The sequence below is a fragment of the Ranitomeya imitator genome, chromosome 3 (genome assembly GCF_032444005.1).
Source record: "Ranitomeya imitator isolate aRanImi1 chromosome 3, aRanImi1.pri, whole genome shotgun sequence".
Lineage (NCBI taxonomy): Eukaryota > Metazoa > Chordata > Amphibia > Anura > Dendrobatidae > Ranitomeya > Ranitomeya imitator.
The window spans coordinates 691,494,470-691,520,330 of record NC_091284.1 but is presented as its reverse complement, the minus strand read 5'-3'; the positions used below and the strand labels follow the sequence as shown (position 1 = coordinate 691,520,330).

General features: G+C 43.2%; 1 protein-coding gene across 2 annotated transcripts in view; it reads right to left on the bottom strand.

Moving 5' to 3' along the window:
* LRP1 (LDL receptor related protein 1) overlaps positions 1 to 25,861 on the bottom strand; it is a 439,205-nt gene that overhangs the window by 185,308 nt on the left and 228,036 nt on the right. For both annotated transcript variants that reach the window (XM_069758543.1, XM_069758544.1), the window contains exons 12-18: positions 25,297 to 25,477; positions 23,953 to 24,175; positions 23,546 to 23,735; positions 12,061 to 12,186; positions 6,155 to 6,295; positions 1,834 to 1,959; positions 1,597 to 1,713 (exon numbers count right to left, since the gene is read on the bottom strand). In XM_069758543.1, the coding sequence (XP_069614644.1) occupies positions 1,597 to 1,713; positions 1,834 to 1,959; positions 6,155 to 6,295; positions 12,061 to 12,186; positions 23,546 to 23,735; positions 23,953 to 24,175; positions 25,297 to 25,477 (1,104 nt within the window). The remainder of the gene's footprint in view (positions 1 to 1,596; positions 1,714 to 1,833; positions 1,960 to 6,154; positions 6,296 to 12,060; positions 12,187 to 23,545; positions 23,736 to 23,952; positions 24,176 to 25,296; positions 25,478 to 25,861) is intronic.

Here is a 25,861-nt window from a genome sequence, read left to right as displayed (position 1 = left end):
TATGAGAAGGAACATGGGCCTACCCTTGGTCTACTAAAACCTTTGTGAGAAAAGCAAACACTAGTTAATGAAGAATCCTCTGACACTGTGTTCTACTACAAGGTGGGAGAGGCTGTCGCATAGAGAACACATCCATAAAAATGAATGATGGCTCCAAACCCAACACTATCCCCAGCACTCAGGAATACAGATAAACCCTTCAATGTTCTCATTCTTCTTTAGCAGCTCAGATAACATAGCAAATTGCAGAGCAACATTGATTTTCTATAGTAAATAATGAGGAACTGCACTGGTAGACTTCTCGGACATAGGGGGAGCGAGTCAGTGATTCTGGGAAGGTGTCAACACGGAAAGCTTTAAGGAATCCAATACAATAACTATATTAAGAAGACAAAAATATAATAAAAAGGCAAAATCAGCATCAGCTCCTCAAGATACAAGAATAGGGGTGAGGCCTGTCCATCATTAATGAGATAGGAAATCAGGCGCGTCAGCCTCCGTAAGACCTGATGTGGCCATTAATTTGCTTCCAAATCAGCTCGATGGGAAATAAGTTAAAGAGAATCTGCCAACAGGTTTTATCTACCTAATCTTCAGAGCAGCATAATGTAGAGATAGAAACCCTGATTCCAGCGATGTATCATTAATGGGCTGCTTACTGTAGTTTTGATAAAATCATTGTTTATCAGCAGACGACTAGTAAACCTGCTGCCAGGTAGTTCTCCATACAGTATTCATGAGCTCGGTATGACCCCGCCCCCACATCTTTTTGGCAGCTTTCTGTGTACACAGTGCATAGGCAGAAATCTGCCAATCAGTGGTGGGGGCGGGGTCATACAGAGCTCAGGATTCAGAGAACCGGAAGCTCTGTGGCAGGTAAAACTGTGATTTTATCAAAATGATAGCATGCAGAAAAGTAAGACAAACATTGTTGGAATCTGACTCTCTGCCCCTAAATCATGCCGCTTAGTAGAAAAAAAAAACCTGATGACATGTTCCCCATGGAAAAAAATGCAGATTCTGCTTTTGTCTATGTCACATAGAAATGTAGAATAGGACGGCACTAGAGCGATACTACTTTCAGAAATCAGGACGAAAAATATACGATCCAGAGTGCTAGGCGTCACGCATGCTAAGGGGTATTGGTGCTCAGCATACTAAATGAAATCCAATAGTCCGTATATACACATAAGAAAGAAAATATGCGGCACTCACCCCAATTCAGCAGTGAAAAGCGTGAATTTTAATGGAAAACATAACCAGATAAAAATCCGTTACAACATCAGGTAAGCAGGAGGGTGCGGTGTTGGAGCTAGGACGACGGCCGTTTCGCACAGCAGGTGCTTCGACGGGTCCTGCTTTTGTCTGACTCAGATTGAGCTTTCACCTTCCTCTTCCAGGTCTTACATTTTATTTTTGAAAAGCATACATAACAATATGGATAAAAGGCGATGTACGGAGCTCACGGGTTATGGCTCATTCTCTGGAGACTGACACTCTCGCCTGCATGGGGCTGTGGTAGATTTTACTACATCATTTCCACTTGATTTCAAAATGTAATTTTTCACCTTTGCTTTAGGAGAAGTAAACACTCACCACATGTGGAGGATTCATCAGAACGGTCACCACAGTCATCATCTAAATCACAAGTCCAAGAGGTTGGGATACAACGACCACTGGCACAGGAGAACTGGTTAGGAGGGCATGTGCGGGCTGTAAGGCAGAAGGAGGCTCGGGGTGAGGGGTCACAGAGAGGAATGTTTGGGGACAAGTCAACCAACAGACAAAAAACAGTAACGCCTGGAGACAATGTGCTTCATGAGACATAGTCACCTGAGCATGTGGCGTTCGACTCATCTTCTCCATTGCCACAGTCATTGTCGCCATCGCAGATCCAGCGGTTGGGGATGCAGCGGTTATTCTCGCACTTAAATCGATCAGACGGACAAGTGTGTTGATCTTGATAAAAACAAGATGGCTTTTGAGAAAATATTTTAGATATCTGAGGTCTGCACAATGTCCAGCAGAATACAGAGCCGATATTTACCATGTTTAATATATCACATTAGAGCAGATTTATCATTACTTTCTTACAGGGATTACTCTGGATTTTATAAATTTTAGGTAATATAACAAAATTCCTTTTAATTTTCCTGCGCTAATCCAGATCTGCATATGGCGGCGTGCCATACATCAGTCATGTAACTGCTGCAGCCAATCGCTGGATTCAATAGTGATTCTGAAATGCACAGCATGACACCAGTGATTGGCTGCAGTGGTCACATAAATAATAGTAACCCACAGCACATAACCAGCTACATAACTGGTTGGGAAAACCACAGCTTATTTCACTATATACTACCAAGACTGTCATATTCATAGCTAATAAAGGTTAAAGAGGTCGTCTATATGTGCCATTACTGCTGAAAGAGACCACCAGGGACACTATTATTATTATTGTTAATCGGCAGGATCATTACATATTGTATAGTACTGTTATTACATCTACTTAAGCATGGAGAGGACTCTGACGATCCCAACTTCAGCAATCACATTCCATTGCAGGAACATGTGACAGATGCAGCCACTCACTGGGCACAGCAGTGATTGGTTGCAGCGGTCACTCACACATCCATGTACTGGTGAACCAAGCAGAGTCATTAGAGCAGCAGGTAAAGCAAATGAAAGGGTTTGTCATAGAAAATATATATATTTTTACTTTGGGCTTACAAACTAACAGGCAGGAAGTTGCTAATAGAGGCTCAGAGTAGTCACTGACCGCTCCTGCCAGTGATTCAGCTGCTCCACACCAACAGAGCAGCTCTTCTTCTTCTGGGCTGCTCTGTCGATGGGGTGTGACTGCTGATGTCATGCTGACTGACAGCTGGCTCTCCGCTGCCTAACTTCAGGGATTCGGCTGTCAATGAGCATGACATAAGCAATCAATTCCCATGAACAGAGCAGAGGGGAAGAGAAGAGGCTGCTCTGTCAATGTTACGTTAGCAGCAGATGCTGAATTGCCGGCAGGAGCGGCCTGTGACCACTCTGAACCAGCAGAAATAGGTGCAGGGCACAACAGGCAGGTATTAGGTATTAGGAATTAGGAAGGTATTAGGAAATATCCGAATGTTAGTTCTTAGACCTGTTTAACATAAAGCGTCCTGAATAAACCCCATTAATGCTTGTTTTATCCATTTTTTGAAGCCTTACTAAACACTCAAACACATTAAAAACAAACCGATCACATAGGGGCACATCGATCTGTGATCTGTATGTAGCAACTTAGAGGGGAACTCTGAGCAACATCATAGTCTGAAAACCCAAGATGAAAGAAAGTAAACTAAAAACTAAAGTGATGGCGCCTGCACACTGGGAAATCATTTTCAACCTACCGTTTTTATTTTAGTTCATTATATCCATGACGCAGAAAGGATACTAATCTTCCCTGAGTACGAGATTTAATTACTACAACGTGTACACTCTTTGGTGCACAACCTTTGCCGTGTCATCTTCGTCTGCAATGGCAATTAAGAACCTCACGCGTCTCTAGCATGCCAGATAATTACACCCGGAGGGACAGGAATCCCATTAAAACAGAAAATTACAAATAATTGTTCTCCTATGCAGGATATCAATAACATTCCAGATGTCACAGTGCAAAAGAACTGGAGTGTTGTGATGAGCCAAAGACTAAATACTCCATAAGTAGTAAACAGTGGTAATTAATATGTAAAAAGGGCTTCATTAATATTTGGTGATATATTTTGTTTATTTGACCCAATCACCTTAAGTCCTCCATACCTGAACTCAAACTGGTACAGAGCCCAACGTTCTCCATCTATCACATCACTAATGAACCAATGAAAGTCTACTGGGATCTGTTGGGTGCATGTGGTAGTGGCAGTGCTGGAGCACACGCATACATATACATATATACACACAAATATACATACATATACATACCGTACATTATATTTGACAGAAGGCCATCACTATCTCCCATGAGAAACGTTCCCCATAATCACTACCAGTCAGCAATCCTGCCATGTCTCCTCATAGATTAAGTTTTAGAAGTGTACGGTTCTATCAGCGGCTGTCAGATTGTATTATCAGACTTCACAGAGCTTGATTCTATTCTCAAATTGGCTTAATTATTAGTTACAAAAAGGAAAAGAAAAGCATCCAATAAAATTGAAGGAGTTAAAAGTGCTAAGACTAACGCATTTTCAACTTTGAGTCAAAGTATTCATCAGGTAAAAAGCACAGCGCTGGGCAGAACCTAACTCTTCTGCTGATGAAATTCATCTGCCACGGTGCCTCGACCAGGGAGATCCGGACACAAAATTATGCAGAGATTTTTCGCATGGCTCACAAGGTGGGCACAGACATATAGGTGCTTCTCGCAAAATTAGAATATCATCAAAAAGTTATTTCAGTTCTTTAATACAAAAAAGTGAAACTCATATTATATAGAGTCATTACAGAGTGATCTATTTCAAGTGTTTATTTCTGCTAATGTTGAAGATTATAGCTTACAGTCAATAAAAACCCTAAAGTAATTTTCTCAGTAAATTAGGAGAATTAACAAAAAAACACCTGCAAAGGCTTCCTAAGCGTTTAAAAAGGTCTCTTAGTCTGTTTCAGTAGCTCCACAATCATGGGGAAGACTGCTGACTTGACAGATGTCCAGAAGGCAATCATTGACACACTCCACAAGGAGGGTAAGCCACAAAAGGTCACTGCTAAAGAAGCTGGCTGTTCACAGAGTGCTGTATCCAATGGAAAGTTGAGTGGTAGGAAAAAGTGTGGTAGAAAAAAGCGCACAAGCAACCTTGAAAGGATTGTTAAGAAAAGGCCATTCAAAAATTTGTGGGAGATTCACAAGGAGTGGACTGCTGCTCGAGTCATTGGTTCAAGAGCCACCACACACAGACATATCCAGGACATGGGCTACAAGTGTGGAATTCCTTGTGTTAAGCCACTCATGGCCAATAGACAACACCAGAAGCGTCTTACCTGGGCCAAGGAGAAAAAGAACTGGACTGTTGCTCAGTGTTCCAAGGTGTTGTTTTCAGATAAAAGAAAATTTTGCATTTCATTTGAAACTCAAGGTCCCAGAGTCTGGAGGATGAGTGGAGATGCACACAATCCAAGCTGCTTGAGGTCTAGTGTGAAGTTTCCTCAATCAGTGATGGTTTGGGGAGCCATGTCATCTGCTGGTGTAGGTCCAATGTGTTTTATCAAGACCAAAGTCAGCGCAGCCGTATACCAGGAAATTTTAGAGCACTCCATGCTTCCCTCTGCTGACAAGCGTTTTGGAGATGAAAAGTTCATTCTCCAGCAGGACTTGGCACCTGTCCACACTGCCAAAAGTACCAATACCTGGTTTAAAAACAACAGTCTCACTGTGCTTGATTGGCCAGCAAACTCACCTGACCTTAACCCCATAGAGAATCTATGGAGTATTGTCAAAAGGAAGATGAGACACCAGACCCAACAAGTATTGAGTGCATTTACTGAACATACTTTTCAGTAGGCCAACATTTCGGATTTGAAACTAATTTTTCAAGCTGGTGTTATACCGTATTCTAATTTACTGAGATAATGACTTGTGCTTTTCATTGGCTGTAAGACATAATCATCAACATTAACAGAAATAAACTCTTGAAATAGATCACTCTGTTTGTAATGACTCTGTATATGAGTTTCACTTTTTGTATTGAAGAACTGAAATAAATGAACTTTTTGATGATATTCTAATTTTGTGAGAAGCACCTGTACCCTATCTTCCCCTTTTTCATTGAATATAGTATTATTTCGCTGGTAAAGAGAATAGGTCACCACCCATGGCATGACTGTCTTAATAAATACATGTATTCTCCATGAAATACCAATTCTGCAACATTCCTTTGTTCTTTCCCCTAGAAATGTGAAGTTCCATCTGGGTGTTACCAGTTGGAGATGTGTCCCTACACATATTCCAATCAGTGGGACAGTATCAGGCAGGAAAGACACTTCATTGACAAGAGGAAATGGCAACGCCCAGTTGCCAATTCATTAATACATTTCCAGAAACAATAACAGAGGAACTGCAAAAGAAGTTATGAAACTAACAGTATTGTCATGTCGCGGGTGGTAAAATAGCTAAACTTACGGCACAGATCAGGAGCTTCATCGCTGTTATCCAGGCAGTCATTGTCTCCATCACACTTCCAACGTTCCTGGATACAGCGGCTGTTCTTGCAGGCAAACTCCCCAGGCTGACATTGGGGAGGAGGGATATATGATGGGTTGGCTTAAAAAAGAAAAAAAGAATAGAACATAGGCATATGAAACACACAGCATGCTATTGAAAGAGGAATCCAATTAAGAAAAAACTAATTAAAATAGGAGAAGCAATAATACTTTATTGTGAATGTTTAGGGGATGAATTAAAATGCTGATTGTACATATCCAGGATCACATCTGCAGCCAAGGACGAGGCCACTTACAACTAAGGATATTGTATGAACCTGACATTCAGCTTGAACATTATCGGTCTATGAATGAGACTCAAAGACAGATCATGCACCATATTGATCGAAAAATAAACTATTCAATTTTTGGACAGAAAAACTAAACAATAACAATCATAATAGCAATAACGAAAAATATTTAGATAACAGTAAGAGTAATCATAATAATCTTTATTTATATAGCGCCAACATATTCCGCAGCGCTTTACAGTTTAAGTAATTGTAATATATATATATATATATATATATATATATATATATATATATATGTAAAAATTCAAATTCACCCGCAGCAAGTAACAGGTGAGGGCAATATGAAAATCACATGTGAAACCAGATAAAAAGGGGAGGAGTTCACTAAAAATTTGTATGGTGTCTGTGTATGCCACAATAAGCAAGAAGAGAAAGAAGGGGAGAAAGCTATCTGAGGACTTGAGAACCAACATTGTTGAAAATTATCAACAATCTCAAGGTTACAAGTTTATCTCCAGAGATCTTGATGTTCATTTGTCCAATGTGTGCATCATAATCAAGAAGTTTACAGCCCATGGCACTGTAGCTAATTTCCCTGGACGTGGACGGCAGAGAAACATTGATGAAAGGTTGTAACACAGGATAGTCCGGATAGTGGATAAGCATCCCAAGTCAAGTTCCAAAGAAATTCAGGCTCAGGGTGCATCAGTGTTAGTGCGAACTATCCGTCGAAAATTGAATGAAATTAAATGCTATGGCAGGAGACCTAGGAGGATCCCACTGCTGAATCAGACATAAAAAGCTAGACTTCAATGAGTACGTGAGTTAGCCAAAATCCTCCTGGGAAAGCATTTTGTGGGCAGATGAAACCAAGATAATGTTTTTTGGTAAAGCACTTCATTCTACTGTTTCCTGACACCAAAATAAGGCCTAGAAACAAAAGAATACAGTTCCTACAGTCAAATATGTCAGCAGTTCAAAGATGTTTTGATGCCTCTGGCACTGGGTGCCTTGGCTGTGTGCAATGCATCATGAAATCTGAATATTACCAAACGATTTTGGGTCACAATGTATTGACCGGGGTCAGAAAGCTGGGTTTGTCTTAGGTCATGGGTCTCCTAGCAGGACAATGACTCCTAACATACTTCAAGAAGCACCCAGAAATGGAGGGAAACAAATACACAAATATATGAAGTGCACATAGTACATCACCCAGCTTTGCACATAGATTGCCCTCTGCTCCTAGCTTCCACATGGTATGCTTTTCAGCCAACCCCAGCTCTACCCTAGTGTTATTTATGACCTTGTTTACTCAGGCCTGATTGTATGCATCTGGTCCACTCTTAATTCTCTGAACAAGATGAGCAGAGACCACTCCTCTCTGCTTCACACCTAAACGCACTTAGTTTTCCATATATTGCCTAGCAAAAGTCTGCAATGACTTTAGTCTGCTGTGTGATCCCTTAGAAGTGTGTCCTTAAAAGTGTGGATTACAGTAGAATTAAAACCTGAAGGGAACTGGCCAGTCACTATAAACAATGTTTCTGTTTGTTTTCACTTTCACCCCATAATCCTTCACTTTCTGCTAACTCCCCTGATCCCTACACCAAGTAAGGAACTGTTCATCTCCTCTTCAATCCTCCCCATCCACCTCACCTCCTCCACAGAACTGTTCCTTAACATACAATCTTCTGTCTCCAAGCACAGACAGCCCCCTCATGCCCTCTCCTGCTCCCACCTGCTAACACTTTCTCTGCTCCTTCTCACTGCTGGTGATATCTCTCCAAATCCTGGTCCTCCTCACCACATTCCCACAGTCATTTCTACCTCCCATCCATTATCTATCACAAACTTCCGTAACCTCTATAACCTTATACCCATTCGCCCAGCCCCCGCCTCCCCAGTCCCACTAACAGGAGCTCTGTGGAACGCTCGCTCTGTCTGCAACAAGCTTTCCTACATCCATGATCTTTTTGTTACTACCAAACTTTCCTTCCTTGCCATCACCGAAACCTGGCTCACCCCTTCTGACACAGCCTCCCCTGCTGCACTCTCTTACGGCGGCTTCCACCTTTCCCACACACCCCGCCCCAGCAGCAAACATGGCGGAGGAGTTGGTTTTCTCCTGTCAGATAACTGCTCCTTCGCCCCAATCCCATTGCCACCCTCTGTTACCCTCCCTTCCTTTGAGGTGCACTCTGTGCGCATCTACTCCCCCTCCAACTTCCAACTGGCTGTCATTTACCGCCCCCCAGGGCCAGCCACCACCTTCTTTGACCACTTCACCACCTGGCTACTTCATTTCCTTTCTGCGGACATCCCCACTATCATCATGGGCGACTTCAACATACCCATTGACACTTCCCTCTCAGCTGCCACTAAACTTCTAACTCTCACTTCCTCCTTCGGCCTCACTCAATGGTCTTCTGCAGCCACTCACAAAGACGATCACACACTGGACCTCATCTTCACCCGCCTCTGCTCTCTATCTAACCTCTCTAACTCACCTCTTCCACTCTCTGACCACAACCTTCTCACATTCTCATCTCTCTCCACTCCATGTCTACAATCCTCACCCCACAAACTTTCACACCCTCGCAGAAATCTTAAACATCTTGACCTACATTCATTCTCTGAATCCCTCCTCCCTCTCACAGACATAAGTTCCATACACAATGCGGATGACGCTGCCGCTCTATACAACACCACAATAGCTGTAGCTTTGGAATCTGCTGCCCCACTTACACATACCAAAGCTCGCAAAATCAGCTCTGGCACACCAGCCTGACCAAAGAACTGAGGCGAGCTTCCAGGGCTGCTGAGCGCGGATGGAAAAGATACCACTCTAACGAGCACTTCATTGCATTCAAACAGTCCCTCACTACTTTCAAGACCACACTCACCACAGCTAAACAAACCTACTTCTCATCTCTCATATCCTCTCTGTCTCACAACCCTAAACAGTTATTCAACACCTTCAATTCTCTCCTCCATCCCCCAGCACCTCCTCCCTCCCCACTTATCTCCGCTGAAGACTTTGACTCATTTTTCAAGCAGAAGATTGACAGCATTAGAGACAGTTTTGGTCAACAACCCCCAGAGCCCTTCCTCCCGACTTCCCAGCCCTCCACCTCCAAAACCAACTTCTCCACCATTACAGAAGATCAACTCTCCACTCTACTCTCAAGATCGCATCTCATCACCTGTGCACTTGACCCGCTCCCATCCCACCTCATCCCAAACCTCACCACAGTCTTCATCCCAACCCTAACCCATCTCTTCAACCTATCACTAACAACTGGTGTTTTCCCCTCAAGCTTTAAACATGCCTCCATCACACCTATCCTCAAAAAGCCTTCTCTTGACCCATCCTCTGTATCTAGCTATTGCCCTATATCACTTCTCCCCTATGCCTCCAAACTACTGGAATAACACGTTTACCTTGAACTGTCCTCCCATCTCTCTTCTTACTCCCTCTTTGACCGCCTACAATCTGGCTTCCGGTCACACCATTCCACTGAAACTGCCCTAACTAAAGTCACCAATGACCTCTTAACCGCCAAGAGCAAGCGACACTACTCTGTCCTCCTCCTTCTCGACCTGTCGGCTGCCTTTGACACAGTTTACCATTCCCTATTATTACAGACCCTCTCATCCCTTGGCATCACAGACTGGCCCTATCCTGGATAGTCAGTGTCTCCCACTCACACACCACCTCCTCACCTCGCCCTCTATCTGTCGGAGTCCCACAAGGTTCAGTCCTTGGGCCACTGCTCTTCTCCATTTACACCTTTGGCCTGGGACAGCTCATAGAATCTCATGGCTTTCAGTATCACCTCTATGCTGACGACACACAGATCTACATCCCTGGACCAGATATCACCTCCCTTCTAACCAGAATCCCTCAATGTCTGTCCACTATTTCATCCTTCTTCTCCGCTAGATTTCTGAAACTTAACATGGACAAAACAGAATTCATCATCTTTCCCCCATCTCACACGACCCCCCCAACGAACCTATCCATTACAGTAAATGGCTGCCCACTCTCCCCAGTCCCACAAGCTCGCTGCCTCGGGGTAATCCTTGACGCTGATCTCTCCTTCAAACCACATATCCAAGCCCTTTCCACTTCCTGCCGACTTCAACTCAAAAATATTTCACGAATCCGTTCATTCCTCAACCATGAATCTGCAAAAACCCTAGTCCATGCCCTCATCATCTCTCGCCTTGACTACTGCAACCTCCTGCTCTGTGGCCTCCCCTCTAACACTCTCGCACCCCTCCAATCTATTCTAAACGCTGCTGCCCAACTAATCCACCTGTCCCCCCGCTATTCCCCGGCCTCTCCCCTCTGTCAATCCCTTCACTGGCTCCCCATTGCCCAGAGACTCCACTACAAAACCCTAACCATGACGTACAAAGCCATCCAGAACCTGTCTCCTCCATACATCTGTGACCTCGTCTCCCGGTACTTACCTACCCGCAACCTCCGATCCTCACAAGATCTCCTACTCTACTCCCCTCTTATCTCCTCTTCCCACAATCGTATACAAGATTTCTCTCGCGTATCACCCCTACTCTGGAACCCTCTACCACAACACATCAGACTCTCGCCTACCATCGAAACCTTTAAAAAGAATCTGAAGACCCACCTCTTCCGACAAGCCTACAACCTGCAGTAACCACCGATCGACCAAACCACTGCACGACCAGCTCTACCCTCAACTACTGTATCCTCACCCATCCCTTGTAGATTGTAAGCCTTCGCGGGCAGGGTCCTCACTCCTCCTGTACCAGTTATGACTTGTATTGTTTAAGATTATTGTACTTGTTTTTATTATGTATACCCCTCCTCACATGTAAAGCGCCATGGAATAAATGGCGCTATAACAATAAATAATAATAATAATAATATATTAGTAGAAAGAGCAGCACTAGTGTAGCTCGAAACGCGTTGACCGTTGCAATAATATGTTTTTTTAAACTTTACTTTTTCATGTTTTAATCTACAAAAAAAAATTGAGGTTTTAATTAATTTTGCGGTTGCTGGATTTTTTTCTTTTTTTATTTTTATTGATTTATTTATTTTATTTTTTAGACTGCAGACTACAAACCCCCCCATTCTAGGGAATGATTTCTAAGCAATTCTAATAGGGATTAAATGGCAAAAATGGAATTTTATCCATTTACGATAAGGAGAAAAAACCCTTTAAGGACCCCATATACATACATTAATCAAAAGTAGGCAAACCCCTATGATTTCAGTGGGCGCAGCAGACTTTCTGATATGTTTCCGATCTCTTCCTCGACAGATGATGTTGGAGAAGAGAAGAACTGGGCAGTTGGGATTTCAATGCCTGATCCTTTTCTTCTCAGAGGTGTCTGGCAGCTAGTGCTCATGTGCATCTCAGGGGAGATAACTATCCGCCGAACGAATGCTCAGCCAACAGCTACCTAATGTGTATGGCGGCATTAAGTCTCCACTCTGGCTTTTACGTAGAAAACATCCTTATTGGGCATATTACCTCTATAATATACTGTACATACTTATAGGAATAAGATAAAGATGTACCTTTACAGGTGACATTGTCATCATCCAGAATCTGGTCTTCAGCACAAGCACACTGTCTGCTCCCTGGCACTGCCAAGCAAAGGCTACTGCATCCACCATTATTTACTCGGCAAGCATTGGAGCCCACTGAAAAGGAAAAAAAAAAGAAAAACTTTTAGCAATGTGATAACACTACAAAACTAAAAAATCCTTGGAGATAAATGAAAAATTAGAAAAATAGTCAAAAAGTGGCATCACTACAATAAAGATTTCTCGCTTCTCTGATTCGAAATAAGAATGGCTACTATAAGTGAAAACTACTAAGCTTAAGGATACATTCACACCGGTGTATGTTCCCTCATGCGTGAGAATCGGGCCGATTCTGCTAAATGACACTCGGCGCAAACTGTGTCAGAGATTGATCCAAGTGTCATCTGAATGTGCTCGGATTCTCTCGGCTGAACTTAATTTCTCCATCTTCTCCATGGTCTCTGTGAGCGTACATCGACATCCGAGTGCAGTCTGATGTTTCACATGCACCCATAGACTTGTATGGGCGAGTGCAATCCGAATCGGCATGAGAAATTTATCACAGATCAGCACTGCCCCATAAGGGAACATTGGGCCGAGTGCTGTCCGATAAAACACCAGATAGCACTCATCCGAGTTATACACTAGTGTGAGCGAGACCTAAGAAGAACTATTCATGGATAATTCCTTTGAAGAAGCTTTTCATCTATTCTTTCTAAGGGAGAATGTTTCTGAAAATGAAAGAATATAAACTATTTGAGTTAAAAACTGCTGAGCGCTGCTTTTAGGTGAACAATAAGCAAAAATAATATAACAGAATGTGATCCAAATTAAGGTCTTTTCAAACTCATGAAGTTCATAGTTAAAGAATGAAAGCACCCAAACTGATTTCAAAGAATGTAAAAACAGGGATCCAGATATAAACAGCATATGTTTGTCTTAGTAAATGTACAAAACACTTAGCAAAAGGCGTAGGGGCAGCACTCCAACCCAGACAGCTTAAGAACAATGCAGGGGCTTAGAGACTATGACAAAGTGCGCCATTCTCTCCACACTGCACAACGCTTTCATTGTAAGCAGGACCCAGTCTGATGGATCCTCCACACTTGGGGCAATACTGAAGGCTACCGTTAAAAGGGTTGCCCAGGACCTTTTTTTTTAACTATGTGCCTAATAACTAACAGGCATGTAGTGGCTAACAGAGCTAACTATATGCCTGTTAAGGAACACCAGAAATTGGAGTAACTGTATATCACCAAAGAACAAAGGTAGGAAATAAAATGTATAATTTTATTATTGAGAAGACATAATGAAAACAACATATACATAATTTGCCAAATATAGCAAATAGCATCGAGGTTTATACAATGGAAGAAAATGGAAGACATGCAAGGAAGCGGCACAATCAACACGTGTAGTGAGAAAAAGCACTATGACGCCAAAGGAAGGTATACAGGATCATCAGAGACATGATACCAGTAAAAGTCCCCTTTCAGAGAGTGCAAAGCAAGCCTTAAGTACAAGCCAACTATTGCTTACCCATGCTAGTGTCTAAACAGGTGCCCTCCTTGCAGCCCCTGATGCACATTTTGCGTTTTTGCTTCCTCAAAGAGAAAGAATGACAGGGAACTTTTACTGGTATCAGACGTCTGATGATCCTATATGCCTTCCTTTGGCATCATTGTGCCGTTTTTCACTGCACTTGTTGATTGTGCCGTTTCTCACTACAATTGTTGATTGCGCCGTTTATCACTACACTTGTTGATTGCACCATTTCTCACTACACTTGTTGATTGCATCGTTTCTCAGTACACTTGCTGATTGCGCCGTTTCTCACTACACTTGTTGATTGTGCCGTTTCTCACTACCACCTGTTGATTGTGATGTTTCTCACTACACTTGTTGATTGTGCCATTTCTCCCTGCCACTTGTTGATTGTGCCGTTTCTCACTGCACTTGTTGATTGTGCCATTTCTCACTAACACTTGTTGATTGTGCTGTTTCTCACTACACTTGTTGATTGTGCCGTTTCTCACTACACTTGTTGATTGTGCCGTTTCTCACTACCACCTGTTGACTGTGCTGTTTCTTACTACACTTGTTGATTGTGCCACTTCTCACTACACTTGTTAATTGTGCCGTTTCTCACTACACTTGTTGATTGTGCCATTTCTCACTACCACTTGTTGATTGTGCCATTTCTCACTACCACTTGTTGATTGTGCCGTTTCTCACTGCACTTGTTGATTGTGGCATTTCTCACTAACACTTGTTGATTGTGCCATTTCTTACTACACTTGTTGATTGTGCCGTTTCTCACTACACTTGTTGATTGTGCCATTTCTCACTACCACCTGTTGACTGTGCTGTTTCTCACTACACTTGTTGATTGTGCTGTTTCTTACTACACTTGTTGATTGTGCCATTTCTCACTACCACTTGTTGATTGTGCCGTTTCTAACTACACTTGTTGATTGTGCCACTTCTCACAACACTTGTTAATTGTGCCGTTTCTCACTACACTTGTTGATTGTGCCATTTCTCACTACCACTTGTTGATTGTGCCGTTTCTCACTGCACTTGTTGACTGTGCTGTTGTGAATTCGGTGGCTGAATTCACTCCTGTGGTCACAAGTGGTACTGCAGCTTCTGAGCTTCCTCCCTCAGGTGTTCTGGTGAGCTCGTTAACTGCTTCATTACTTAACTCCGCCTGATGCTGCTATCCTTGCTCCTTGTCAATGTTTCAGTGTTGGATCTGAGCTTCTCCTGATTGTTCCTGTGACCTGCTGCTCTGTATAGCTAAGTGCTTTTTGCTTTTTTGTTGCTTTTTTTCTGTCCAGCTTGTCTTTTGTTTTGCTGGAAGCTCTGAGACGCAAAGGGTGTACCGCCGTGCCGTTAGTTCGGCACGGTGGGTTTTTTTTTGCCCCCTTTGCGTGGTTTTGCTTTAGGGGTTTTTGTAGACTGCAAAGTTCGCTTTACTGTCCTCGCTCTGTCCTAGAATATCGGGCCCCACTTTGCTGAATCTATTTCATCCCTACGTTTTGTCTTTTCATCTTACTCACAGTCATTATATGTGGGGGGCTGCCTTTTCCTTTGGGGAATTTCTCTGGGGCAAGTCAGGCCTATTTTTCTATCTTCAGGCTAGCTAGTTTCTTAGGCTAGGTTCACACTAGCGTTGCGCCGCCCTGCGTCGGCGACGCAACGCGCGACGCACGTAAAAACGCGCGCGTTTTGCGACGCGTGCGTCGTTTTTGACGAAAATCGGACGCACAGAAAATGCTACAATGTAGCGTTTTCTTGCGTCCGACGCTAGCGTCGGAAACGACGCACGTGGCGAAAAACGCCACCAAAACAACGCACGCGTCCCCTATGTTAAACATAGGGGCGCGTCGCCGCTGCGTCGCTGCTGCGTCGCCGGCGCAACAGCGACGCACATTGGCGGAACGCCAATGTGAACGTAGCCTTAGGCTGTGCCGAGTTGCCTAGGTAGTTGTTAGGCGCAATCCACAGCCGCTTTTAGTTGTGTTTAGGACAGGATCAGGTGTGCAGTCTACAGAGTTTCCACGTCTCAGAGCTCGTTCTTGTATTTTTGGGTATTTGTCAGATCACTGTGTGCGCTCTGATCGCTAAGCACACTGTGTTTCTGGATTGCCTTCATAACACCTGTCATTAGCAAACATAACAGTACAAGGAGCCAAACTAATGATTCTCAATAGAGGGAAAGAAAAAGTTCTGACATCATTTTTTTTTTTTTTTTTCTGCTCTGTGTTCACTTTTTTTTTTTTCCCCTAGACATTTGGGTGATTCTGGACACAGGTGTGGACATGGATATTCAGGGTCTGTGCTCTTCAATGGATAATCTCGTTATAAATGTACAAAAGATTCAAGATACTATTGATCAGAAATCTATGTTAGAACCAAGAATTCCTATTCCTGATTTGTTTTTTGGAGATAGAACTAAGTTTCTAAGTTTCAAAAATAATTGTAAGCTATTTCTGGCCTTGAAACCTCATTCTTCTGGTAATCCTATTCAACAGGTTTTGATTATTATTTCTTTTTTGCGCGGCGACCCTCAAGACTGGGCATTTTCTCTTGCGCCAGGAGACCCTGAATTGAGTAGTGTCGATGCGTTTTTCCTGGAGCTCGGATTGCTGTACGATGAGCCTAATTCAGTGGATCAGGCTGAGAAAAATTTGCTGGCTTTGTGCCAGGGTCAGGATGATATAGAAGTATATTGTCAGAAATTTAGGAAATGGTCAGTACTCACTCAGTGGAATGAATCTGCGCTGGCAGCTTTGTTCAGAAAGGGTCTCTCTGAGGCTCTTAAGGATGTCATGGTGGGATTTCCTATGCCTGCTGGTTTGAATGAGTCTTTGTCTTTGGCCATTCAGATCGGTCGACGCTTGCGCGAGCGTAAATCTGTGCACCATTTGGCGGTACTGCCTGAGGTTAAACCTGAGCCTATGCAGTGCGATAGGACTATGACTAGAGTTGAACGGCAGGAATACAGACGTCTGAATGGTCTGTGTTTCTACTGTGGTGATTCCACTCATGCTATTTCTGATTGTCCTAAGCGCACTAAGCGGTCCGCTAGGTCTGCCGTCATTGGTACTGTACAGTCCAAATTCCTTCTGTCCATTACCTTGATATGCTCTTTGTCGTCGTTTTCTGTCATGGCATTTGTGGATTCGGGCGCTGCCCTGAATCTGATGGATTTGGATTATGCTAAACGTTGTGGGTTTTTCTTGGAGCCTTTGCGGTGTCCTATTCCATTGAGAGGAATTGATGCTACACCTTTGGCCAAGAATAAACCTCAATACTGGGCCCAGCTGACCATGTGCATGGCTCCCGCACATCAGGAAGTTATTCGCTTTCTGGTGTTGCATAATCTGCATGATGTGGTCGTGTTGGGGTTGCCATGGCTACAAACCCATAATCCAGTATTGGATTGGAATTCCATGTCGGTATCCAGCTGGGGTTGTCAGGGGGTACATGGTGATGTTCCATTTTTGTCGATTTCGTCATCCACCCCTTCTGAGGTCCCAGAGTTCTTGTCTGATTATCAGGATGTGTTTGAAGAGCCCAAGTCCGATGCTCTACCTCCGCATAGGGATTGTGATTGTGCTATCAATTTGACTCCTGGTAGTAAATTCCCTAAAGGTCGATTATTTAATTTATCCGTGCCCGAACACGCCGCTATGCGCAGTTATGTGAAGGAATCCCTGGAGAAGGGACATATTCGCCCATCGACATCACCACTGGGAGCAGGGTTCTTCTTTGTAGCCAAGAAGGATGGTTCGCTGAGACCGTGTATTGATTACCGCCTTCTTAATAAGATCACTGTTAAATTTCAGTATCCCTTGCCATTGTTATCTGACTTGTTTGCTCGGATTAAGGGGGCTAGTTGGTTCACTAAGATAGATCTTCGTGGTGCATATAATCTGGTGAGAATCAGGCAAGGAGATGAATGGAAAACTGCATTCAATACGCCCGAGGGTCATTTTGAGTATCTAGTGATGCCGTTCGGACTTGCCAATGCTCCATCTGTGTTTCAGTCTTTTATGCATGACATCTTCCGTGAGTATCTGGATAAATTCCTGATTGTTTACTTGGATGACATTTTGATCTTCTCAGATGATTGGGAGTCTCATGTGAAGCAGGTCAGAATGGTTTTTCAGGTCCTGCGTGCTAACTCTTTGTTTGTGAAGGGATCAAAGTGTCTCTTCGGTGTGCAGAAAGTTTCATTTTTGGGGTTCATCTTTACCCCTTCTACTATCGAGATGGATCCAGTTAAGGTCCAAGCTATCCAGGATTGGATTCAGCCGACATCTCTGAAAAGTCTGCAAAAGTTCCTGGGCTTTGCTAATTTTTATCGTCGCTTCATCTGTAATTTTTCTAGCATTGCCAAACCATTGACCGATTTGACCAAGAAGGGTGCTGATTTGGTTAATTGGTCTTCTGCTGCTGTGGAAGCTTTTCAGGAGTTGAAGCGTCGTTTTTGTTCTGCCCCTGTGTTGTGTCAGCCAGATGTTTCTCTTCCGTTCCAGGTCGAGGTTGATGCTTCTGAGATTGGAGCAGGGGCGGTTTTGTCACAGAGAGGTTCTGATTGCTCAGTGATGAAACCATGTGCTTTCTTTCCCAGGAAGTTTTCGCCCGCTGAGCGTAATTATGATGTGGGCAATCGAGAGTTGCTGGCCATGAAGTGGGCATTCGAGGAGTGGCGTCATTGGCTTGAAGGAGCTAAGCATCGCGTGGTGGTATTGACTGATCATAAGAACTTGACTTATCTCGAGTCTGCCAAGCGCTTGAATCCTAGACAGGCCCGTTGGTCGTTATTTTTTGCCCGCTTCGACTTTGTGATTTCGTACCTTCCGGGCTCTAAAAATGTGAAGGCGGATGCTCTGTCTAGGAGTTTTGTGCCCGACTCTCCGGGTTTATCTGAGCCAGCGGGTATCCTCAAGGAAGGAGTCATTGTGTCTGCCATCTCCCCTGATTTGCGGCGGGTGCTGCAAAAATTTCAGGCGAATAAACCTGATCGTTGTCCAGCAGAGAAACGGTTCGTCCCTGATAGGTGGACTAATAAACTTATCTCTGAACTTCATTGTTCGGTGTTGGCTGGTCATCCTGGAATCTTTGGTACCAGAGAGTTAGTGGCTAGATCCTTCTGGTGGCCATCTCTGTCACGGGATGTACGTACTTTTGTGCAGTCCTGTGGGATTTGTGCTAGGGCTAAGCCCTGCTGTTCTCGTGCCAGTGGGTTGCTTTTGCCCTTGCCGGTCCCAAAGAGGCCTTGGACACATATTTCGATGGATTTCATTTCTGACCTTCCCGTTTCTCAAAAGATGTCAGTCATTTGGGTGGTCTGTGATCGCTTTTCTAAAATGGTCCATCTGGTGCCCTTGGCTAAATTGCCTTCCTCCTCTGATTTGGTACCTTTGTTCTTTCAGCATGTGGTTCGGTTGCATGGCATTCCTGAGAATATTGTTTCTGACAGAGGTTCCCAGTTTGTTTCAAGGTTTTGGCGAGCCTTTTGTGGTAGGATGGGCATTGACCTATCCTTTTCCTCGGCTTTCCATCCTCAGACTAATGGCCAGACCGAACGAACCAATCAGACCTTGGAAACATATCTGAGATGTTTTGTTTCTGCAGACCAGGATGATTGGGTGTCCTTTTTGCCGTTGGCTGAGTTCGCCCTTAATAATCGGGCCAGCTCGGTTACCTTGGTTTCTCCATTTTTTTGCAATTCTGGGTTCCATCCTCGTTTCTCTTCAGGACAGGTTGAGTCTTCGGACTGTCCTGGTGTGGATTCTGTGGTGGATAGGTTGCAGCAGATCTGGACTCAGGTAGTGGACAATTTGATCTTGTCCCAGGAGAAAGCTCAACTTTTCGCTAATCGCAGACGCCGTGTGGGTCCCCGACTTCGTGTTGGGGATCTGGTTTGGTTATCTTCTCGTCATATTCCTATGAAGGTTTCCTCTCCTAAATTTAAACCTCGTTTTATTGGTCCGTATAGGATTTCTGAGGTTCTCAATCCTGTGTCTTTTCGTTTGACCCTCCCAGACTCCTTTTCCATACATAATGTATTCCATAGGTCGTTGTTGCGGAGATACGTGGCACCTATGGTTCCATCTGTTGAGCCTCCTGCCCCGGTTTTGCTGGAGGGGGAATTGGAGTATATTGTGGAGAAGATTTTGGATTCTCGTGTTTCTAGACGGAAACTCCAGTATCTGGTTAAATGGAAGGGTTATGCTCAGGAAGATAATTCCTGGGTTTTTGCCTCTGATGTTCATGCTTCCGATCTTGTTCGTGCCTTTCATGCGGCTCATCCTGGTCGGCCTGGGGGCTCTGGTGAGGGTTTGGTGACCCCTCCTCAAGGGGGGGGTACTGTTGTGAATTCGGTGGCTGAATTCACTCCTGTGGTCACAAGTGGTACTGCAGCTTCTGAGCTTCCTCCCTCAGGTGTTCTGGTGAGCTCGTTAACTGCTTCATTACTTAACTCCGCTTGATGCTGCTATCCTTGCTCCTTGTCAATGTTTCAGTGTTGGATCTGAGCTTCTCCTGATTGTTCCTGTGACCTGCTGCTCTGTATAGCTAAGTGCTTTTTGCTTTTTTGTTGCTTTTTTTCTGTCCAGCTTGTCTTTTGTTTTGCTGGAAGCTCTGAGACGCAAAGGGTGTACCGCCGTGCCGTTAGTTCGGCACGGTGGGTTTTTTTTGCCCCCTTTGCGTGGTTTTGCTTTAGGGGTAGACTGCAAAGTTCGCTTTACTGTCCTCGCTCTGTCCTAGAATATCGGGCCCCACTTTGCTGAATCTATTTCATCCCTACGTTTTGTCTTTTCATCTTACTCACAGTCATTATATGTCGGGGGCTGCCTTTTCCTTTGGGGAATTTCTCTGGGGCAAGTCAGGCCTATTTTTCTATCTTCAGGCTAGCTAGTTTCTTAGGCTGTGCCGAGTTGCCTAGGTAGTTGTTAGGCGCAATCCACAGCCGCTTTTAGTTGTGTTTAGGACAGGATCAGGTGTGCAGTCTACAGAGTTTCCACGTCTCAGAGCTCGTTCTTGTATTTTTGGGTATTTGTCAGATCACTGTGTGCGCTCTGATCGCTAAGCACACTGTGTTTCTGGATTGCCTTCATAACACCTGTCATTAGCAAACATAACACTGTGCCATTTCTCACTAACACTTGTTGATTGTGCCACTTCTCACTACACTTGTTGATTGTGCCATTTCTCACTACCACTTGTTGATTGTGCCATTTCTAACTACACTTGTTGATTGTACCGTTTCTCACTACAGTTGTTGATTGTGCCGTTTCTCACTACCACCTGTTGATTGTGATGTTTCTCACTACACTTGTTGATTGTGCCATTTCTCACAAGCACTTGTTGATTGTGCCGTTTCTCACTACACTTGTTGATGGTGCCATTTCTCGCTACCACTTGTTGATTGTACCACCTGTTGATTGTGATGTTTCTCACTACACTTGTTGATTGTGCCGTTTCTCACTGCACTTGTTGATTGTGGCATTTCTCACTAACACTTGTTGATTGTGCCATTTCTTACTACACTTGTTGATTGTGCCGTTTCTCACTACACTTGTTGATTGTGCCATTTCTCACTACCACCTGTTGACTGTGCTGTTTCTCACTACACTTGTTGATTGTGCTGTTTCTTACTACACTTGTTGATTGTGCCATTTCTCACTACCACTTGTTGATTGTGCCGTTTCTAACTACACTTGTTGATTGTGCCACTTCTCACAACACTTGTTAATTGTGCCGTTTCTCACTACACTTGTTGATTGTGCCATTTCTCACTACCACTTGTTGATTGTGCCGTTTCTCACTGCACTTGTTGACTGTGCCATTTCTCACTAACACTTGTTGATTGTGCCACTTCTCACTACACTTGTTGATTGTGCCATTTCTCACTACCACTTGTTGATTGTGCCATTTCTCACTACCACTTGTTCATTGTGCCATTTCTAACTACACTTGCTGATTGTACCGTTTCTCACTACAGTTGTTGATTGTGATGTTTCTCACTACACTTGTTGATTGTGCCATTTCTCACAAGCACTTGTTGATGGTGCCATTTCTCGCTACCACTTGTTGATTGTACCACCTGTTGATTGTGCCGTTTCTCACTACCACCTGTTGATTGTGATGTTTCTCACTACACTTGTTGATTGTGCCGTTTCTCACTACACTTGTTGATGGTGCCATTTCTCGCTACCACTTGTTGATTGTACCACCTGTTGATTGTGATGTTTCTCACTACACTTGTTGATTGTGCCGTTTCTCACTACACTTGTTAATTGTGCCATTTCTCACTACCACTTGTTGATTGTGCCGTTTCTCACTGCACTTGTTGATGGTGCCATTTCTCGCTACCACTTGTTGATTGTGCCATTTCTCACTACATTTGCTGATTGTGCCGTTTCTCAGTACACTTGTTGATTGTGCCATTTCTAACTGCGCTTGTTGATTGTGCCATTTCTCACTACACTTGTTGACGGTGCCATTTCTCGCTACCACTTGTTGATTGTGCCATTTCTCACTACATTTGCTGATTGTGCCGTTTCTCAGTACACTTGTTGATTGTGCCATTTCTAACTACACTTGTTGATTGTGCCGTTTCTCACTGCACTTGTTGATTGTGCCATTTCTCACTAACACTTGTTCATTGTGCCACTTCTCACTACACTTGTTAATTGTGCCGTTTCTCACTACACTTGTTAACTGTGCCATTTCTCACTACCACTTGTTGATTGTGCCGTTTCTCACTGCACTTGTTGATTGTGCCATTTCTCACTAACACTTGTTGATTGTGCCGTTTCTCACTACACTTGTTGATGGTGCCATTTCTCGCTACCACTTGTTGATTGTGCCATTTCTCACTACATTTGCTGATTGTGCCGTTTCTCAGTACACTTGTTGATTGTGCCATTTCTAACTACACTTGTTGATTGTGCCGTTTCTCACTACCACCTGTTGATTGTGATATTTCTCACTAAACTTGTTGATTGTGCCGTTTCTCACTACACTTGTTGATGGTGCCATTTCTCGCTACCACTTGTTGATTGTGCCGTTTCTCACTACATTTGCTGATTGTGCCGTTTCTCACTACACTTGTTGATTGTGCCATTTCTCACTATCAATTGTTGATTGTGCAGTTTCGCGCTACATTTGTTGATTGTGCCACTTCCTTTCATGTCTTCCAATTTCTTCCATTGTATAAACTTTGATGCGATATTTGACAAATTATGTATATGTTGTTTTTATTATGTTTTCTCAGTAAAATGATACATTTTATTTCCTACCTTTGTTCTTTGGTGGTATACAGTTACTCCGATTTCTGGGTTTCCTTCATATGTTTAGGAGTACTCCACCTTCTAGATTGATTGTTCATTTTGTACTAGAGGGAGAATACTGTAATGTATTTGGATATATTCTCAGCTTGATTATATACTGCGTGCTTTATGAATTGTGTTCTAAATTATATGCCTATTGTACGTGACGCCAGCTCAGAGAGGTCACTGCCGGCGATTCAACTGCTCCACATCAATAAAGTAGCTCCTATTTTTCCGAGGTTGTTCTGATGACAGTTTGTGACTGCTGACGCCATATGGATTGATAGCCGCAGACAGGCAGTGGGGAAGGGTTTGGGGGGTTCGCAGGATGTAAATCAGCATGATTTCGACCCTCATGCCCCGTAAACAGAGCGGAGGGGACGAGAAGCCGCTGCTCTGTGACATGATGTCAGCAGAAGAAGCTGAATCTCCAGCAGGAGCAGTATGTGACCACTCTGTGCCATCAGAGTAAAAGAAAACAATAACAGTCCTGGATAACCGCTTTAAGTCTAACAAACTGTTTCTGAATACACAGGTTACTCCGAGTAGTTCTATACACATTTTACAGTAAAACAAATACAGACATCATTTTGCCTTTGATTTTCCAAGAGTTAGCATATACTCACCTTGCTGCTGCTGAGCGTCATACATTCGGATTTCAAAGATTGGTGGTCTCTCATTTCTCAGTAGAGTGACTGTTTTTGTGACTTGATCTAAGCGGTAAATGCTACCACTCCTGTATTCAGTCCAAAAGAGGTAGTTACCATAGTGGCAGAGCCCAAAAGCGTGATTCAATTCTGTACCTTCATATACTGCCTATAAGGGGAAAAAATATAAATATAAACTTCCATCTACAATTCAGAACAGACTAAAAGAAAAGTGATGGTCAAATAAATCATGATGGCAAAATTCTCTCCAACATAGGAAACAAAGAGACTCAGGTAATGAGTTACGAGCTTTCCAAGTAATTCTGCAACTTTATGGGCCAAATTTACAGTTTTTACCATCAGGAGTTTAAGAAGATAATTCTTACCTTGCGACTAGTGCCATTAAGGTATACCATTTCGATACGGTCATAGAAGGCATCTACCCAGTACAGAATTTTTCTTGGAATGTCAATGCTCAGTCCATTAGGCCAGAGAACAGCCTTAGATGTGACAAAGACGTTGCGGTTAGAGCCATCCATCCAAGCTCTTTCGATCTTTCCACGTTTGCTGTCTTTAGGATCTTCTTCCCAATCAGTCCAGTACATCCACCTTAAAAACATAGATTTAATGAACACTGGATCCACAAATGATCTAAGAAAACAATATCCTATGGCCACATTGGTTCAAGGATTGGGACTCTTTAAAAAGCTCTGTGCTGTGGCCCGACCTTACTGCCAGAAGAACAACATCACTTAAGATGCCAAAAATGAAAGAAATGCACTCCAGACCAAAAAGGATTTTTCAGGCAATGTTGTTGAGATGCCGCGCACCCTCCAGATTCAGCAGGATCCGGTCACATGCCGATTAGTATGAGAGCGCTTGTTTTATATGGAGGCTGCTTGCAATGTCAGATCTGAAGCCACAATCAGTCTCAAGCTGATCCTCCTCCCATTCATTTTGCTACCTGACTTTTAGATTAAAGCTTATCAATCGCTACCTACCTAAGCCCTTTGCTGCTGTGCTCTGCATAGGTAGTGATTGACAAGAGCTCAGTCAGTCTAATACACCATGGACTGTGCAGAGCACAGCAATTCATATGTACTAAACTGGGATGGGTGCACAGCTATGCTGTGCAGAAGTGGTAGGGTGGGAGCCTACACAAGAAGAGAAGCAGGAGAACAAAGATGGGGACACCTAAGAAGGAAGGATAGATGCACTGACGTGTAGGTATGTGCACGGAGTATAAAAATAAAACAAAACAAAAAAAACCTTTATAGGTCTTTAGTTCAGGATCAGAGAACCACTTACCGTAAGTGCACGCAATAAGATTTTACTTATAATAACATAACTATTAACTAACATTAATTAATAGTTAACATTAATAATAACATGACTAATGTAGCACAGCTGGACGGCTTATTAAGCATCTATGAATGTGGTTAAAAAAATCATTTTTCCTTATATGCTCCTCTCTACTTCATTAGTCTGAATAAGGACAATGCTACATAGTATATTCAAGTTAATAAAACCCTGAGGAAGCAAGTACGGTAAATGTTTACTTAATGCTTGGATCACATCTGTAGTTGAGCTGCTTCTCTATGGCATTCTTCCATACTATCTAGGAAAGTTAGTAGAAATTTCCCCCCAAAATACACTCTGTATTGTCAGAGGAACACAATGGAACCTCCCATACCATAATATTATTATTAAAAAAATGATTGACATCATACCCATTCAATGGATCCACCACGATGGCTCTAGGATGGGTCATCTTGCCCTCTACTAAAGTTTTCCTGGTTTGAGATGCCTTCTCCAAGCGAGCCACACTTATGGTTTTCTTTGGGCCATCATCTGTCCAGTACAGATTGTTTCCCATCCAATCTACAGCAATACCTTCTACGTTGTGGATCCCTTTAAAATGTGAACACATTCAAAACAATATTTATAAAATACATCCAATTCATTACTTCTGGGTCAAAAAACAAACAAAAAAAACGCTAAAATGTACTATACAAATTAGTTCTACAGCTATTCCTCCATATAGGAGAGGCAGCAGCTACATACAGCGGCGTGTGTGCAACTCGCACGGCAACTTAGATCAGAAAATTGTATCTAAAGCATTGGTGGAACCCAATTATATAATTAGAGTTAAATTATATGTAGGAAATACAAGAATCATAAATCTAAATAAAAAAAAAATGTAATGCAGTTAATACCAAACATTGTACACAGCGATAACTCGGTGTTCTACCTGCATATAGCCAAGTGGAATACCAACACATATGGTAATCTTTA